Here is a 19,753-nt window from a genome sequence, read left to right as displayed (position 1 = left end):
TACCACTTTCATCAGTGGTTAACATAAATCGTACATTCTGTTACAGATCCGGCATCAGTATTTATTCCCCAAACTAGGTAAAAATGTGTAACCAAATACAGGTAGCACCATGATGTCAAAGCAACTTTATTCACATCTCAAAGAAATGAGGGTGGAATATTACATAGGGCCATTTCAACAAATTTGCCACTTTTATGATGGTAGCTGATGCAGACCCATTCATGTAGCTATTACACATAAACAGATATGGATCAAAAATCATTTCTAAGCAGAAAGCCATCTGTATGATATGCAGCACACACATTAACTAATGTACTTGTTAATCATATTCCCCGATTTATCAGCAGACTTTAACTGTCTCTGTGAGAAATACAATTTCTGCCAAAAAACAATTTGAAAGCACGATGCATTAAATGTACAAAGGGTTCTAATAAAATCTAAATCTTCTGGGCTCAAAATAATGATCAAAAGCAAATTCTCAGTTATGTTTAAGAACATGTAGTAGGAATGTATACAACATAATGTAAGAGCAAAACAACTTTTCAAAAAAAAAAAGAAAAAGAAAAAGCAACAAATAAAGAAACTCACATCAGTAACAATCAGCAGACCAGAAGGCCACATATTGAACCAACTCCATTCAACATGCATGATTGGAATCTAAAGGAATAAGCCATGTTCATGGTGATGCAAAATCACAGAGAAAAATGGCACAGTATAAACATTGATTTTTGGATAGTGACGGAGGATGACCAGACAAAAAGGACAAGATCAAAAAAATAAAAATTAAATAGAAACCTACAGAAAAACAGAAATGTAAACTGTATCCCTTTATAAATGTGCATCAAGTCCGGAAATGATACATTCACACAATCAAAATTTTCTACAGATTTTAAAGTGAGCTTTTAGTAAAGTCAACATTCAAATACTTTTTAATGATATTTACAGCATTGCCTCCTTGACTTCAACAAGAGTTCTCATCCATCAGAAACAAAGATAAGATGTAGAATAAATAAATACTCTTAAGAAACTCCAGTTGATGTAGACATGACGTGGTGCTGCTCTGTTGACAGAAAACAAAACGGACCAAAAAAGACAACATTAAACTAGGCTGCGAGAGTGTACAGTGCATTCTGGGAGAGTTCAGAAGAAGCTCTTCTTGAGTTTGATGGTTGGTGCGGCTTGCACAGTTGGCTGAGCTTGCCTGGCTGCATCTTTGGCTCTACTGCTGGCCTGGTTGGCCCGTATAGCAGATTCCAGACGGATTTTAAGCTCAGGTGCGGCACCAATTACTATCTTGAAGGCAGCTGGATAGAGGGGCCCAATCCGCATTAAGTTCTGAAGGGCAAAATCATGCAGGCTCTTGGAGACTTGGGGTGCAGAGGAGATAGCATTTTCATCCAAAAGGTAGGAGATGAGAGTTGGTACAAGAAGAGCGAGCAACTGCACCCCTATTAAACACAAAAACAATGAGACATTAAAAAAAGATAATGACTCACAGCAAAACTAATTAGAGAGTTAGAATTAGAGAATTAGAGAGTTTAACTGCACTGAACACATATGGAACTGAGGCCACAAATCCAAACCAACACTGCTAGACCAGATGCATGAAATATTGGTTACCAAAAGGCTCTGGCACATCAATTGCTGAATGCTAGGTGATAAATTGTGTAGTTGTATTTGCAAGTAACCTGACATAATATTGAAGGGAAATGACAAACTGGCTGGACTGGAACTATTCATGTTCGAGTGCGCAATTCTGACAAGATTGGAGAAAGAATGAACAGAAACTCATCAGATCTCACAGAGGTTAATCATCAATAATAAGTTGCATAATAAACGCATTTAGAGCAGCAATGATGAATTAATTAGTTGATCGGCAGAAAATTTATCGGCTATTTTGGTAATCAAATAATTGTTTAAATTTTCAAGTAACCGCTTATCATCACTGCTAATATAAGTCAAATTCAAAATCAATCAACTTTTTTATAGCACCTTTTGTTCAAGTATGCAGTGCAGTTTGCTTTTCCAGGGAAATAAAAACACAAGAAACATAACTGAGGATAACACAAAACAAAACGTGTAAATATGAATAAATAATATATAATACGTAATACTGTATAGTACTATACTGTACTGTATAGTTGAAATCAATATAAAAACTGACAGTAAACCAGTGCAGAGATTCTAAACTTAGCATTTAATGCTCTATTGATCTGATCTTTGACAGCACACATCTAAAGGCACTGAGCTAAATACTTTAAGAGATCTACTTTAATGGAGCCAAACACTTTAATGGAACAAATACGGTACTTCTGTGGTCCATTAGGCAGAGGCACACTTACGGTTTTGCTCTTCACCCATGTTGACCAGATTCTCCAGGACCCTGATTCCCTCCTGCACAGCCTGCAGTTCCACAGCGGTCCCTGGCCGACTGCGCTCCACTGCCTTCAGCTTCTGCACCATGAGTGGAGCCAGAGCGTGGATGTACGGAGTAGACAGGGCACGATTGGAGTGCTGAAACACTGATAACAGAAGCTGGTAACACCGTGCCTGGACCTGTGGCACAAAAAAAAAAAAGAAGTCACACACTTAACATGTCATACACTTCTGGAAGGTCTAATACATGTTTTGATTCATGCATTCAGACTTTGCCCAAGTTGAGATTGTCACACTTCAGCTGTGTTTGTACACATAGGCGCTTACCCAGGGATCACTAGAGTTGAGGGCATTTCGGAAGCGGTCCATGCAGCCCTTCTGTAGGACTGTTACTCCAACAAGTTCATTGCTGGCAGACAGCAGGAAGAGCGTGATGGCTGTCAGCATACTGACCTCATCCATGTCAGGCCTGGACTCGTCTACAGAACGGCAAAAAGCATGCATACTGATGAATACTAATACTAATGAATAATGATGTCATACTTTTTTCTTGCCCCCTCCACAGAGAAGCCAGTCAACAGTGTGTTTGTGTGTATGTTTGCTTACCTGGCTGTGAGTGCTCGAGTACAGACGCCAGGCTGCTCCTCACGAGGCCAGTCCACTGTGTCTGCATGCTCTCCATCCGGGCCAGTGGGGAGGTGATGATGGTCTTGATGCCCTGCAGGGCGGCTGACACGGGCACAGGCACCGAGTTGTCAGCAGTCTTAACTGCAGTTTCCCTCAGCACACCCGTGATTAGGAAGAGCACCGTAGGTAGGATGGTCATGCCTCCTGCACAGGTTAAAAGAAACTGTGAGATGTCATTGTGAACACCGCTATGCTAATAACATTCATACGTACTCTTAATCTCACACTAACACATACAGTATCATTAGTATACACAAACTTGAACAATGCAGGGTATAATGTAATGCCAAGCAGGCTATAATAGTCATAAATAAAACATTGTGTCTTTTTCATGTATTGCATTGTGTGTGTGTGTGTGTGTGTGTGTGTGTGTGTGTGTGTGTGTGTGTGTGTGTGTGTGTGTGTATTGTAACAGTTTGCCTTGGGCCTCACCAGCAGGAGAGCAGAGGGAGGGCAGTTCTGCCAGGATGGAAACTGTGTTCGCCACCAGGCGTGCACTTTCTTCGGGTAGCCGCTGAGGTCTGAGTGGCACATGGCTGGGTGACTCCTTCACACGTGTATTAAGCTGTGGTAAGTGGCGGACCAGGATGAACACGAGCAGCTCCATGGCGGCGAACACCAGAGACTTGCCAGGGACGAGCTCTCCTGTGTCTCCTCCTTCCCCTAGGCTGGGCTGAGAGTCTTTCTCGCCTTCTTCCTCTTTGCCTGAACAATATAACATAGTGACCTATATCTATCAAACAGCCTCAAAATTGAAACAACTCTGCTATGAATATTAAACTCGACATGAACTTGATCATTTGTTCAGTCATCTTTCAGATGAAGTAAAACAGCACGGTGAGTTTTGTGTTTAAGGTGTAATATAATGCTATGTAAACAAGGCTGTAGGATGTGTTAGTTCCTGACCCTTGGTGGTCCTCTGTCGCTGCAGATGGTCCTGCGCAGCCCTGATGGTCTCCTGTACGACAGCAGTGACCTGGAGCTGTACAGCAGGAGGATCCCGGGTCAGCAGCAGTCTGTGGAGCACGTTCAGGAGCTCCACTGCCAACAGCTACAACAGAAATAACATATACAGTAATGACACTGTAAAATACTGGGAAAATATAATATACCCTACATTCATAATGCCTGACATGTCATACTCATCTGGTCTGGTCTCCAATAAAAACATCTAATAACTTCCCTACTGTATGTTAACAGTTGTACCTTTTTTTTTGCTATTCAATGAACACAAAATCTACATACACAGACATACACATACGCTGCATGTGATTTTAGCCTGTGACGGGAGACTGTAATAACGGTGTGGACGCAGCAGCAGAGTGACACATGCTGTGTCCTACTTTAAGGGGCTGGATCCACACTCACAGGGCCGGCAAGGACCTGTCCCATTTCAAACGCTCCTCTAAATTCAGCCGAGAAACAAAACCTTCTTTCTGAATTTGGACGACACGACCTACATATCCTTTGAAGACCCCAGCATCCATTGTGTGGCGGTCAGTTGTTTAATGGAACATTGGAGTGATGCTTGTCAACTCGCAAAGTCAGTAAACATCACACGACCCTGTTGTATTTACCGGGTATTTGCACTAAGGTGCTCATCGGTCACAAGTAAATGTATCACTTGAACTACAACAATGAAATAACTACTGCAAGGTGTAAATAATAGAGGCAATGGATAAAATCCACAGTTTCTTATTTGATACTTAGGAAACATCTATCTGCAATCAACAAAGCCACCCACTGGAAGTCACACCCTGTCAGTTGAATGTGTAACTTTGCTTTAGTGCAGTGCATGAATTTCCATTACCATATGACAGTAATACAGTTTATTATTAGCAAATTTAAACAGAGTTTTTAAAGAGCTTGCAAAATCCAAACAAGCAAATATAAATAGCAGCAGATTATTCATATATGTGTATTTTATTTAAAACGTTACACTGAATGTGTTAAAGAAATTCAATTTCTAGGATAGTTATACAAATCTTCCACCATACTGTGTCTCTTCCTAATGTACTGTATGTAATTTCTGCACTTGTGTCTTTACCTGGTCCTCTGCGATGTGGGTCTTTGCACATGGAGATTCTAGCAGAGTGAACAGTGCCTGCAGGCAGGACATCACATGTTCAATGGGCTCCTCGGGCCGGGGGAAGCAAAGAAACTCTATACTGACACCTGAGAGACAGAACAAGGAAACGCACTAAGGGTGTGTTCATGCTATTCTCTTTGTGGTTCCATGGCTGTAAGGTAAACAAAAAGCAGTCACTGTGAAAAAGTGCTCCGCTTTGCTTCTCTTAAGACAATCGGATGAATTATGAAGAATACTACATATATTAGGGTGGGTGTGTTTCCTCTATATAATACCCGATTACCAAAAAAACCCAAACAACCAAACAAACAAAAACACAGTAACATGAATACTATATATCATAAACAATGTGCCTTTCTTTACCCAACATTAGATGCATCCTGTCTTCCACCGACTCCTCAAAGGTCTTTGTGGTCAAGGAGGCTCCTTGAGGGAGGGCAGGTGTCTTGGAGGGAGCTGAGGGGATCTCCTCTTTCTCTTCACCAGCTCCAAACCCAGTGCTGCTCAGCCACAGAGCCACAGCATGCAGGACAGGGGCCCAAGAACTGCGATAGTGGAGCCTTGCTGTGTCTATAGTCTCTGGCGTATAAAACGCGCCGCCTGAACACACACACACACAACAATGGGACTTGTTCTGACTATATTATTTTAAAATGTGAATTGAATTGTTAACAAATGAACCTTATTGTCACTCATTGACATTCAAATATATGCTCCTAAATTGCGTTTAGGCCATCTGAAATATTATATGTTATTACATTTCACCCATTGATAAACAAAGACAGCTCCAACAATGTGCTAGAACATCTTATCCCATCAAAACAGCTACCTGACAGTAATCTGGGAGATGTTTTGTTGATTATTTTATTAAAAGCTGTCTAATTCCCACTGAAGTCTTTTTTTTCCTCTGGAGAATAAGAGCACAGTTTTTATGGGGCCAAAACCAGAGCAAAGAACTCAAGAACTAGTGCTACATATCCCATATACTATAAGAAAGCTTGTTATTTACACGTATCCATGCATCCATGAAGACATTTGATCCATATTTGACCTAAGACATCTAATATATAATTTAATTTCCTGTGGAATAAAGTGAGAATCTGTCTCGTACCGTCAGGGGGCAGCTGGCTGGAAAACTCAGCAGGCAGAGTGAGCAGGGCGTAGTCTCGCAGCATGGCCAGCCACAGGCGGCTCAGCGAGGGCAGCTCTGGCTGCACCAAAGTGATGAGGCTGTCAGGTGGAAGCACGTCGGCTCCCAGATCGTCCTCATCCTCGTCGTCGTCTGCACTTCGGACTGGTCTGGCAGGCTTCGACTCAGCCTCTTTCTTGATCTTCATCGACACCACATACACCTGAGAAAGCGAGCCGGTGTGTGTCGTCAGCTTTATTATTTACATAGGCAGTGTAACAAATATAGGACAGTACTCTGACGGGGGTCCGCTGTCGCACCTCGGCCCATGCCTTTAGCACAGCCAGTTTCTCCATCGTGGTAGCACTCTCACTGTACAGCTGACTGGATGAGCCCTTCCCAGCCTGCACCTTGTCCAGCGATGACACAAGCAGGTTATGGACTCGCCGCAGGTCGTTGAGGTCACTCACAACGCCACTGCCAATCCACGTACTACACACCTGTATTCACACAGAGGAGTCATGGTAATAAATGGAAAAAACAAATTGGATGTATACAGCGGCCACGGCCTTTCAGCTGTAACTTCTCTTACAACACTCAAGAAAAATTAAAAATCTACATTAAATAGCAGAGTGTTCAAGATTAAGTAGCTGTCATACATGCTGCCAAAGAGGGTGGGGGTGTCAAATAACAGTTATCAATAAAAAGCACTGACACATTAGGGCTGCACAGGTGGAGCACATTTGAAAGATTACATCCTTCTGAGGAGAGCTGCTATTAGAGTGTCAGGCAGCCAAGGGCAGCAGTCTGAGAAGGCTTTCTTTAAGGAAACTTACAAATGTGTTACAATGCAAATATTCTTTGCGAGACACCTTGCCACCCGTTTGCTTATTCAAAGGTATACTATGCAGGATAAGTGGCTCTAATTAACCAGTGACTTTAACATCTTGAGTCCAGCTTGCTGATATGCATAGTAGTAGACAATAAACATCATGAAAATAACTTAATTATAGTGCCTAGTAATCTGTTGAGTTACAGACAGCAGTCAACAAGCCTACAGCAACATTAGCTAATTGTTTTTGTTCAGACCCCATTGTTAGTATTTATTGGCTGGGGGCTACAAACCCATTGGCTCAAAGGTTGTAGCTCAGAAATGTCCCGGACAATGCAAAATAAGAAGAGAATGTGAAAATATTGGTGGAAGGCAGAATCTCAGTACATCGCCACACACTTCTAGTGGGTCCTGATTCAGTGGGATTACTTTTGTAGCAGTCGTAAAATTGAAACTACAGTGAAATTTCTCTGTCATGTGGTATGCCCTTTTGTTGTTGTTGCCCTCCTAAGTTAATCATTCTATTTAGAGAAATTCGACCCTGACATCAAGCTTTCGGCCCTCAGAAAGAACAGAAATGGTCTTAGTGGACAAAAAACACGAAGGGGAATGTCAAAGAGAAGAGCTTTTTTAAAGAACACTGCTGACAGGCATGTTTGTTATTTTCCACTGTCACTCATTCTTTACATCAGTCAAATAAGTCAAAGAGCATTAAGGCAGAAAATTTGACATTGCTGGGTTCTAAGGGGATGACTGACTGCACAGTGGCAATTAACCGCTACTGCAGTAGCATTGCTGTAAAAACAACATCATACTATAATAATGTATGTTGAGGGCTGTTAAGTTGAATATATGTTACAATAGAAACAGACCTCAAACAGGGGCACAAAACGTCTTAATGGTCATAAATAAAGTATAGCGTCTTACCTGGCATGCCTTAGCCGTTATGTCAGACGGTGTATCAGGTGAAAACGCAGGCCTGAGGGCAGCTCCAACCTAAACACATACATGATCGGTACAAAGTTCACTTCTCAGTTCGTTTCACATGTACTGTGCTATTTTAATCATGCAGCATAATGCAATTCAATGTGTTTTTGACTCACATTGGCCTGGTATTGTTCCAGGATAACATGCCCTGGGAACTCTGGCTCTGGTACGGAGGCAAACTTTTTAATGATGTCCTCCAGGGCCTGCAGGCCGGCCATCCGCAGCTGGTTACTGTGGTCTGTGGCCGCCATGAAGGCCATACGGATGAGGTCAGACAAATGGAGCACCAACTGATCCCCTGAACAGGGATGGGAGAAAAAACAGTGGGTGAGGAAAAGAAATGCAAGAAAATAAAAATCAGAAACTCGAATTTACAACGATTTCTTGTCATTTCAACACTTGCCAGTCACTGTTAAATATTTGCTTTAGTAATCCTTTGATGATGAGTTGTACATCAGCATGAAGGTACAGCTGCTGCTTCCCTCTGTGTTCGCTTTTGTAACACCTTCCTCTTTGTGAGATTGAATTGAGGATTAAATGCAGACAAACACAACAAGTCAGTTTTTAAAGTTTCAGTATGCGCTTCCAGTGGCTCAAAGGAACTGCGCATCGACCTTGAGGCGAGAGAGATTTAATTCAACTTTAGCTGAAGTGCACCTTTCAAGGGATTAGTTGGACACACCAACATGCAGACCAACCATCCACTCAATCCCAGTCAGTAAACTTGGGTTAGCTGCTTCCAGAGCTGCAAAATCATTACACTGAGCTCTTACTGTCTAGCCTGTACAATGCTTCCTTATTTTGATGGAGCTTATATAAAAAGTAGCTGCTCTATCTGTCACAGTGAGAAAAAAAATCCCTTCCACTTTTGCTTACTCATATCTGGCTTTGTTCCATCTTGACATAAAAGCACATGAGTGATTTTTTTTCCAGCAGCTGACACTTGAACTGCCTGGAGGTCGCAAAAAGATATGTAAAACAAAAATAAAAAATAACAAATTTACATTTAATTTTCTAGCAACCACAACAGTCTGTGCCAAATTAAAAGCTGGACTTTACATTAGTGGAAAGCCTATGTATGCAACATGACTTTAGAAAATCCATTCGAAGCACAGACAAGAGATCACAGGTTGCATAAATCAATTACCAATTCCTGAGGTGAACTGTGAGCTACTCTGTTGGGAGCACGGTGAATGGTACCTTTGGGGTTCTTGGCCTGTGCAGAGCGGGCAGCTGCCAGGTCAAAGTGTGCTTTGTCATTTTCACACAACAGGATGATGCGGCACAAGCAGTCCGCGGCAAATACCCTCGTCACCCAGCGCGGCGCCACGGAGGGCTTGGATTTGTCATCTTCACCCAGGCCTGTGAACATGGTGTCGTCATCCATCTCATCTTTTTTCTCAGAGTCTTCCTCATCCTTCTCCACCTCGAATACAACGGCTCCTCCTACATCTGAAAGAGGGGACAGACACATTTATGATGTAAGGATTTAAAAGAGCAGATTTAGTCCATCACATCAAGCATTGTCCAATTCATTGCTTGTGCTTGTTTTTGCTTCACTCGAAAGGAATGACTGATACTGTAAATGTGACATGCTTTAGCCTTGGCTGATGTTGGCCCGAAATTCACAAAACATTTAAACTGATATTGGGCTATAGAGTTAAACTTGAATTGATTGCTATGTGATACAGTCCTTATTTTGTTTTTGGTTCCAGCCTTAATTTCCTTAGAGACAGAAAATGGTTATGTGTCATATTTTATAGTTTTGTATTTACCTGTAGTTGCTGCCAGGACATCCTTGCAGAGTTTCAGCCAATGAGAAAGCTTTTCCACAGCAAGCGATGACAGCATGTGGCCCAGTGTGTCATGGATATCAGAACACAGCTTCCTGTCTGTCTCCCGATCCAGCATGCCAAAAAGAACGCCCTCCAAACCGGTCTCTGTGATGTTCAGATCTGAAACAGGGACAAAGTCAACACAGTGAGAGTTGCAGTGCCTCACTGAGGTGTATACTGACTAAACAGAATTGTCTCATCAGGTTTAGGATTTGAACTCACTGATTGTAGGGTCTTTGCTGTCTCCTGCTCTCTTCGCCAGGCTCATGGCATACTCGCAGACCTCTGCAGCCTCTCTCTGAGCGAGCTGTCTCAGGCAGGCCACAGCAGCACGACGGAGCAACAGGTGAGAGCTGCACAGGTGCACCTGCAACCCACAGTACAGTAGGAAATTAGGATAAATATAAGAACAAACTATAACTACTGTATTAGTAGCTTGAAACTCGTTATATCTTACACAGAGACAGGGCACCAGGCTGGACAGGTTGACATGGCGTGGAGCGAACATGTGCAGCTGCTGCAAGCATGAGATGGCAGCTGCCTGCACAAGGGAGTCAGAGTGGTCCTGCATTATGGCACAGCCCACCAGGCAGGACGAGCGGATGGTGGAGATAGTGGCTCCATTTCCTAGCAAACCCAATGTCATCAGTTAGGAAAAGAGACAAAAAGAATGAGTATTCTAGCAGCTGGAGGATACACAGTAATGTCTTCAATTCTGCTTCAGAAGCATGTCATGGGTTAAAATGGATTTCTCTGCCACCTGCTGGCCAGGAAAGGGTACATAACATTTACACAGGCGGAGAGACAAAGGAGGTTTGTGAATTTGTTTTTTGTCACAGTTACCCTGTAATTCTGGTCCCACAGTAGTGATGAGAGCTCCCAGGCAGCGGCCCAAACACTGGTGCACCTCTGTGTGAGACGGGGGCACGGTGAGGAGTAGGGTGAGTACCAGGGACAGTGTAGGCTCCACGTAGCCTCTGTACATGGGCCCACTAGAATCCACAATCAGAGCCAGAGAGTGCAAAGCCCATGTCTGAAAAAATACACAGAGAATATTTGAATTAGCGATGTGTAACAAGCACAAGCAAATCAAACAATAATGCAGAAACTACAGAAAAAAACATACAGTAGTTCAGACCACTCCAACTCTCTTATTCTCATTCAACTATGAGCAAATTTTTAAATCCATCCCTCCTGATTAATTCACTGTACCTGGACCTCATGAGAGGATCCATCCTGGGCCAGAGCTAATAGGATGCTGACACTGGTCTTTAAGTGCTGGCCTGAGCCAATTCCCCCAACGTATCGATGCAGACAGCCAAGAGCCAGTGAATGGCCTGTCCTTGATACCACATCACGAGCCGACTTCAGTCTGGAAATAGAGGAGGAACAGAGATATGAATCACGTAATTAAAGCCAAGGATAGAGAAGATAAACTAGATTCAGTTCAAGACGGCTTATGAGGGCAATCAAAGACCGAAACATTTATCTTCCTGAAAACATCTTTGACCTAAGAGAGATGAGAAAAGAACAGAATAAAGAGAGCCTAATACATGTATGAAATGCTTACTTGTCAAAACTGGTCTGGGCCATTCTGGCGATGAAGGTAGCCTCTCCCACCACCTGAGCCATCCTGCCCAGAGCCTCTCCGGCAGCACAGCGCAGGATGGGGTTGGGATTGTCCAATGCTCCCATCACCAGGGCCAAGGCCGACTTACGCACCTCCTCAGGGCCCAAAGTACTCTTGTTCTCAGCCAAACCCTTCAGTCAGAAAGGAAGGAAAAGGTATATTATTTCTTGTATATATTACCTGAATAATGAAACAAGATATTCCTGGATATAAAGCAGTTTTTCTCACCTTGAGGGCACTAAGCACTGCAGTAAAGATATTCAGCTGGACTGCTTGTTGCCGAACTCCTTTGGCCTGCTTTATACACTCTGCAAAGTGGTCTAGCATCTGCAGCCTAAATCGTATACAAAGTACGGTAAAATATATTACAAACAACGGCCGGAGTGGTGGAACAGAAGCTGGCAGACGGCTGCTGAGAGTCGGGGAATAAACACCCGCAGTCACACCGGATTCTGCTCTGATCCAGAGGTGTTTACAGAAGGGAGGAGAGCTCAGAGTTTATTTCTTTCTAGCTTTTGGGATTAAAAAGCAGATTTATCATCACTTCAACCTGTCTGCAGCAGCTAGCTGTAGAGGTGCCGACCTGTACTATAGTCTCTCTTTGTTGACTGCTTAGTGGAGGGGAAACTACTCCGGCTGTTTGGGACAAATCAACACAAATGCTGCCACGCACCACAAGTTTTGGTCCCAAAAAACAACTACTCACCGATGTTTAAAGGACACGTGGGGGAAAACAACACCAAAAAGGGCCACTGAAGCATCGATGACTGACACACCCAAAGGGAGAGGCCCTGGGATGGCCTCGCCTACAGGGACACGCAGGTAGATGGAGGAGGGATCGTGTTCCAGAGCTCCGCTGCCAGACGCACTGTTGGGCTGCAGCTGTTTAGGAACAATCACACAGTATTATCAACGTTGATGAGGACATTATATAATGGATATAAAGGATAAGGTTATGTATAGATAATTGTTGTTAACCAATTTAGAAAAGACAATGAGAATCTAAACCACACACATCTACATTTATTCTTTCAATACAGTATATAGTAGTAGTGTATTTTGGATTTTGTCACATCGTCGATGATTTCACTCACCTGATCCTCTATGGACTTGTGGTCAGTCTCCTGTAGCCAGGAACCCATGAGTACACTGTCGTCATAGTGACAGAGCGAGCGCAGCAAGGAGGTGGTAGTGTTAGCCGAGTTGTCCGTCAAAGTGAACTCTGCCACCAGCTCCCTCAGGAGGGCATTGAAGCTGCCTACACAAGAAGATCACTGCTTTTAAAACACCTCCCATAAAGGTGCTTAACTTCTGTTGAAAAAAACACGCAGAAGTGACTGTGTTACCTTCATAGGTCTTCGGGGGCAACAGAGCCAGGATGTCGTACAACCTGAGCCTCACCATTGCTGCACTTGCTTTCAGGTGAGCGCCATGGACCTTAATGATGGCAGGTACACTGACAAAATGACAAAACATTTCAATCACTAGACTGAAAACAACAATGAAAGAAATGGAGGAAATAGCTATCATACAAGACAAATCTAATGAACTGTGTGCAGGAAGATTCCATCAAAAAACATCCCTATCTTTATGTGGTCAACAGATGGTCATATTTAAAAGCATCACACTCACTGAGACATCATGGTCATGGCACATTCAATGGGAGTCATCAGTCTACGGATCACATCTTCTGTGAGCAGCTCGGGACAGTGAGCCACAAAACTACGCATGGCTGCAGAATAGGGGAACACAAGAGCTGGTCAGAATTGTGTCTGCTGACGTTACAGAGCATATGCAGCTATACAGGGAGGTGTGTTTCTTTACCACAAAGTGCTCCTGCTCGGCCCTCCAGGGTGACCTGCCAGGTGAAGGAGTCTCCTCTGGCCTTTTCTGCCTCCAGCTCCTTCTGGGAGCGAGGGAACACGTTCCTCCACAGCAGCAACATCTTGGGAAGGTGATAGCGCACAAGGGACGGTCCTGGGCACAAACGCAAATGTGGTGACAGTGTAGTCAGCAAGGGAGAGAGTGCTGTTGACAAATCAAAGCAAAGAGATAAGAGAAAGATGTCTGAGAGGCTCACCCAGAGTCATGAGGGCACCCAGCAGCAGCCATCCAGCCTGTGTGCGCTGCAGGGATAGTCGGCTATTCTGAGCAGCTGTCCGCAGGAGGTCTTCAGCTATGCTCACCACCAACTGCAAGTAAAGAACCATTCAGTCTTTAAATCCATATAGGGCAATCAGTGAGGCTTGTACAGAGGGTCAAGACCTAATTACATTTACACAAGACAAGAAACAAGTCAGATTACATTCTGAGGATACGCACCTTGCCCTTGGAGTGGGGGATGCCGAGTGGACACTGGTGTACGCCTCCCAGCAGAGCAGCCATTGCAAAGCTGTAGCCACTCACGGCCTCAGGTGAACTCTTCAGGTTGTTGATTCTCTCTGCACAGCGGTCCAGCAGTGGGGTCAACTGATACGGAAGTGCCACGGCAACACACCGCAAGCACCACGCGGCCGCCAAACGTGCCGCCATGCTAGGGTGTAGCAGCACTGAGGTGACAGTTTCAAGGAGTCCTGGGGAAGAGGACATGGAATATGTTTTAAGTTGTGAGTGAATCCAGGCTAAATTCATTCCTTCTGACCAGAGACAGTAATACACAATTGCATATACATCATCAAGCACTTTATGTATTTATGTAGCAGTAAAAGAAGTGGATGTAAGATTTACAAACGGCAGCTCTCAGCAGGGAGTAACATTCAATACATATATTGAATGTTAAAACACACTACCAAAGCTACAGAAGATGCCGTCAGATGTCATACAAGTTGGCTAAGAAAGCAAACTGTCACTCCAGCTAGAAGAATTCTATTCTGAGTAAATCCATTTTGTGTTTATAGAAACTTTTATTTAATATTTTGTGTGTCTCACCTATAGAAGGCTCCTGGATGAGGGGTGAAGCTGTGGCACTCAAGCTCTGAACCAGACTGCCCAGCTCTTTTAGGGCACACACCATAACATGCTGACTGGCAGAGACATCAGCCGCTCCGGCCTTGTTCTCTCCACTGATGTCATTCACAACTGCCTCTGGAAAAACCACGTGGCAGAGACAGAGAAGCGAACAAGAAGGGTTTATCAGAATAAAATGCAAATGTTTTCAAGTTGAACAAGATCAAACAGCCTTAAAGATATGATAATACGTTTAGATTTCAGAATGTATGCAGCACTGATGGATAAGGTGACCTGCGCTAAAATGCAACTTAGACTGAGATCTTTCCTAAAACAAGGCACTTATTGTCAGATTTACAAAGTCAATTATTATACCCTGACATATTACATAGAAATACACTGTAATAACCTAACTGGCTGGCCACATTAGTCCATCTAAATGCTATCACACATCTTCAATCAGCAAAGTTTTGCAACTGCAGAAGTAGAAGCCTTTAAAATACTGAGGAACACCGCAAAATGTGCCACAAACACAGAGCTCTGAGGATTAATTTTTCATTAAAAAAAAAGATACAATACAGGAAACAACGACTATACTTGCAGGATAAATGCCAGAAAGAGAAAAACACTAAAACTTCATCTGAATTTATATGATGGTCATTTATCAAAAACCCTCAAAAATCCTCAGAGCTCTAAATAGGCAACAGTCATGAAATATCACACGAAAGGAAAAGGTCAATTAAATAACTTAAGGGAGATATTTCAAGCTGCTTCTTGAACTGTGGCAGCTATGTTGTTCCACACCACTTAGGATGCGCAAAACCAACTGTATACATACAAAGAGATCCCACTTCCATCATGGCTCCAGGAAACATTTTCCAAGTTACTTTTAGCAGAGATATTTCACAAAGTCTAATTTCAAGAAGTCTCACAGATCCAGCTGGGTGGAAAAGCTACAAGCAGCAAGTATAGTGAAAAGCCCAGGGCCACATCATAAGAGACACCGACATTCAACACCATATTCAAATTCTGTTTTAACATCAATATGACCAAAGGACTGTATATTTGACATAGTTTACATCAGTTCAAAGGTTGCAAAGCAAATCAGAGTAAGAATCATCCTTCATGAATGAGATGATGGTGATTATAAACATGATTGATGTGTTGTTGTAAAGCAGAAAAAAGTGGAAATTTGGAGGAACTGAAATCAATACAACCAAATGACGGACAAACTAGCAAATAGTCTTTTTGCTGTGGGGGGAAATGGCTTTTTCCTACTATGTGTCAGGGAATTTAGTGGCACATGCTGCTTTTCTGCTGGTGTAAGCCACATGTCAACAGTCAGAAAGAGTTATGTTATCTGCTCCTTAGGGACTGAAATGCAGTAACAGAATGTGAATTCACAGGCAAACAGCCATGGAGGCTTTGCAGTAATGCTAGCATGAGTGGCTCAAATGCTGAGCCATCAGTGGATAGTGTTACATGACATTGTGATGCAGCTTGTGGTTAAAAGACATGTAAAGAAGGAGAGGAGAGAGAGATCCAAAAGAAGCGATGGCAGAAAGCAAGAGGAAAAGCAGACACAGGGAAAGCCATCTCCACACACGACAAAAGACAAGAAAGTAAAAGCTCTGTATGCAACTCAAGCGCAAACCATGCAAGACTTTTAGAAACTGAATGAAGGGCGAATTAAAAGTGATAATAATGGATGAGTACTTACTCTGTAATGCTCTGAACCGTGATATTTCCCCCCCATCCTCCTTACCCACAGCCCTCATTTGCTTGCTGATGGCTTGGCAGATTTCTTTGCCGGCTGCGATTTGTGCTTTCTCTCCAAGTAAGCCCCCCAGGGTGGCACGTAGCATGAAGGAGACACAGCGGCGTGAGTACACAGCCTCAACATGTGTCTGCGTGGCCCGTGGGTGAGACACCAGGTCCAAAACGTGGGACAGGAATGTGGCAAAGTTGCGCTCCAGCCACTGACCACCAAGTGTAGTCACAAACACAACGTAGGCCTGAGGAGGATAAAGAACGTTTATGTGTAAAGTGGTTGAATCAAACAGCACAGTCTCAGAGTCACATGTTTGAGAATTCACCTCACCTGTGTGACGCCCACCCGCACCTCCCTGCTGACAGAGCCTCCCCCCTTCAACATCTCCCCTCCGCTCTTCAGAAAGCCAGATCCACCACGCAGGAAACCTGTGGCCATTAGCTCCAGCACCTCCTCCAGAGTGGCCCGCTTCACGTTCTGACGCATCACTGAGAAGAAAAAGGATTGAGTTCATGAAGGATAAAAGTGACAAGCTAGTCTACATAAAATAAAAGTAACAAAACATGAACACTCAATCACAAATCAGCTCTTTCACCCTACCAGCTGCTTGTTTGGGCATCAGGGCAGTGGCCATGACTGTGCCCAGCAGCTTGGCCACTGCCACTCGAACCCCATAGTTAGATCCTTCCAGCGCTTTGAAACACAATGTGGCCACATTCTCCAGTTCTGTGGTCCACATGAATACTGCCTCATTCTGGAGCTCCAACAGGCACTGATCAGGCAAGAAGAAGTAAGATGGTGTCCTGTTAGTGACATCTACATTATGCATGTACAGGAAACATCTCATTTCTTAAAGACATGCGATGATACGTACAGGTGATACTGATGATTAGTTTAGACTGTACATATGTTGGACAAACGATCATATATAGTACAATTGTCATGTTTTCTGAACAGGAAATTGTCTTGCACAATAGAGAAGAGATAGTTCCGCCAACAAAAATGACATAGCAAAACTATGTATGTCAGTGGTATTCTTTTTCTAATGGTGGAACGTGCTGCTACTGACATGGCTTTATCTCCTAAAGGGAAAAATTAAACTGTTGCCCAAACAATTACCACAAGAAAGCATATGTTCCGTTTAGCTTCATGACAGGACCAGGAAATGCAGTCTTGAATAGTGGAGGATCCCCAAAAAAGGCCTCAATAAGTTAAGAACACAAAAGCTGCTCATTTTTGGAGCAAAGTTTGATTTTGGGGGAAAAGGTCTGAACATTACACTATGAAGTGTAGGTTCAATGCTTGCAGTTGCAAGGAACCTTCACAAACATTCAGCAGGATATGACATAACAATAATGTTTCCTTTTGTTTGACCACATTTACTAAATCTAATATTTTTGTTTATTCCTTCACAGCTCCATTTGACATTTTTCTGAGACCAACCTTTGCTACCGCGCAGCGTACAGCCATGGACCTGTCTGTGAGTAGAGAGCGGGCATTCTTGTAGATATCTCTGTGACATGAAGCTGCAGCTCCACCCAGTCCGCTGAGCACTTTCTGCAGGCTGAGAAGGATCTCTCCTCTGCCTTGGGACTAGATCAACAAAGCAAAGGTGAAAACAAGAGGATTAAAATAAATATCTACTCTGATTTTGAATTATAAATCTATTTAGTTATCCATTACTGCTCCTATATATGTAATACATTCCTTTTATAAGAAAATGGAATACTGCATTCCATTTCCAAGGTTGTATTCTTAAAGGTCATACCTCTGCACTCTTTAATGCTTTCAAAAGATTATTAATGGTGTCTGGAAAGGAGCTCCCCAGCATCCTGCCCATCTTCTCATAAAAAGCTCCAACACAAGCCACTGCAGCACTGCAAGAAAATGCAATGTAATAAGCAGATGCAATGGAAATGGAGGGTTGCTGTTTATTCCAGATAGTCTGACATTCATAAGCCTCCTCTTGAGAACATTCAGACTGGCTTTTATTTTATTTATGATTTATGATAATAGTATAACAACCTGCATCATGAGGTGCATTTAACCTTAAAGCTCCTAACAAATTATTATGTATACTAAAACACTGAAAAAGTAGAGCAGTGGCTTAGGGTTTAGCAAGGAGGTCTTGACCCTCATGTTTACCCCACAACCGCTCTCAGTTCACCTGACTCTAGACAGAAATAAGCAGGTGTACAAGAATGAGGAATAAAACCCTGCAAGACGACACTGATGCAGCTTCAACTACTGTTGGATTCAATTAATACCAGCAATAAACACAGCATAATATCTGCTCATGTACACTTAATCCCACCCTTTAAAACATGAAATGTCATTCTGCAGATTAACATTTGGCTTAACTGCTTATACCACTGAAAGTGGACATACAGTATATGACAGAAGCACTGAAAGCAGTGCTGAACAGCTTATATCTTCATGCAAGTGCATATACACAGTTGTCGCATCCATAAAACGGCCCATGAAAATACACAGTGCTAGGATGAAAAGGGACCTTACAGTTTTGTTGGCAGGTATGCAGGTGTGTCATCCTTGCTTTTGATGATCTCGTTGCATTTATCCAGTGTCTGGAAAACAGTGAAGGTGTCGCCAATGCTGTAGAGGGTAGCAAGGTTTTTGGCCAGTAGTTTTCTTGTTGGTGGTCCAGGGGCACTGCTGATCAGTCCTGTTAGCTGCTCCACAAGCTTCTTCTGCTTCTCCTTCACATCCACCTGCCATTCAAACACACAACAAAGTCACAAACTGCTTCTACTGAAACCCAGTCAGAAAGACGATGCCAAAAATCTGAATAGTCACCCTATTTGCAGCCACAAGCACTTTGTCCAAGAAGCGGAGCCATTCGAAGATGAAGACGGGCCTCTTTGCTTCAGTGATCTGGGCCAAGGCATCTTCATTGAGCAGCAGACTGTGAGCTAGCTCCATGACGAGGATCTGTTAGCACGGTGCTGTCCAACCCCGTCTCTGCAATGATTTATTAGGGGGTGTGCCTTGTCAGTAGATATATCTGCGTTCACTTGTTGTACACAATGTTGCAAACCAAACTGTCAAAGGTGGGTAGCGTTAACACTTGCTGCTCTGTGTTGACAGCTGCCTGCCTCAAGCTGTTGATAGGCGAGTTGGTTAGCAACCTAAGCTAGCTAGTACTTCCGAGGAACAAGCTAACGTTAAACTCCTGCTACGCACTCTCGCCAAAACTGAGCACTAGATATCTATCGTCATCTTTTAAAGTATTCATCTGTTCAAAAACATCTCAGCAACAACACCCTCCAAAAATATGGGACATATTTAATCAAATTGTTCATCCTACCTGTGTTTCGATAACCCAGGATGAATGACGACGGGTATCGGTGGTGTCGCATTAAAGTCTGTCCGACTTGATACCAAGGAAATTATGTGCAGACAAAACTGATAATTAACAAAAATTGTTTCATATTTAGTGTTTCATTTTTAACA

At 43.1% G+C, this 19,753-nt stretch overlaps 1 protein-coding gene across 3 annotated transcripts; it reads right to left on the bottom strand.

The window, feature by feature from the left end:
• Positions 1-35: 35 nt before the first annotated feature.
• Positions 36-19,656, bottom strand: heatr5b (HEAT repeat containing 5B). Of its 3 annotated transcripts, none has more exons than XM_041947322.1 (36): positions 19,608-19,656; positions 19,097-19,261; positions 18,800-19,011; positions 18,051-18,159; positions 17,726-17,875; positions 16,883-17,054; positions 16,613-16,770; positions 16,232-16,526; positions 14,494-14,649; positions 13,888-14,138; positions 13,646-13,757; positions 13,390-13,542; positions 13,198-13,297; positions 12,912-13,021; positions 12,660-12,823; positions 12,272-12,447; positions 11,794-11,899; positions 11,506-11,696; positions 11,148-11,307; positions 10,779-10,968; positions 10,393-10,562; positions 10,158-10,302; positions 9,876-10,055; positions 9,301-9,552; positions 8,217-8,398; positions 8,041-8,109; positions 6,602-6,781; positions 6,264-6,504; positions 5,516-5,752; positions 5,111-5,238; positions 3,970-4,114; positions 3,496-3,768; positions 2,983-3,207; positions 2,704-2,855; positions 2,343-2,556; positions 36-1,448 (listed from the first exon to the last, which is right to left on the bottom strand). In XM_041947322.1, the coding sequence occupies exons 2-36, from the start codon at positions 19,220-19,222 to the stop codon at positions 1,141-1,143; spliced, it is 6,192 nt and encodes a 2,063-aa protein (XP_041803256.1). In that variant the 5' UTR covers positions 19,223-19,261; positions 19,608-19,656; the 3' UTR covers positions 36-1,140. The 3 variants fall into 3 exon arrangements, with proteins under 3 accessions (XP_041803256.1, XP_041803257.1, XP_041803255.1); XM_041947323.1 differs by having other exon boundaries at positions 16,277-16,526; XM_041947321.1 differs by having other exon boundaries at positions 10,158-10,562; positions 16,277-16,526.
• Between the last annotated feature and the right edge of the window lie 97 nt (positions 19,657-19,753).

The sequence above is a fragment of the Chelmon rostratus genome, chromosome 11, assembly GCF_017976325.1.
Source record: "Chelmon rostratus isolate fCheRos1 chromosome 11, fCheRos1.pri, whole genome shotgun sequence".
NCBI classification, from domain to species: domain Eukaryota; kingdom Metazoa; phylum Chordata; class Actinopteri; order Chaetodontiformes; family Chaetodontidae; genus Chelmon; species Chelmon rostratus.
Note: the sequence above shows the minus strand (reverse complement) of the source record. Positions and strands in the feature narration are given on the sequence as shown.

Coding starts and splice junctions, on each gene's coding strand:
- heatr5b (XM_041947321.1), bottom strand. CDS start 19,222: ATGGAGCTAGCTCACAGTCTGCTGCTCAATGAAGATGCCTTGGCCCAG. Junction 16,771..16,882: donor GATGCCCAAACAAGCAGCTG/GTAGGGTGAAAG, acceptor TTTTCTTCTCAG/TGATGCGTCAGAACGTGAAG. Junction 11,697..11,793: donor CAGTGCTTAGTGCCCTCAAG/GTGAGAAAAACT, acceptor TTCTGACTGAAG/GGTTTGGCTGAGAACAAGAG.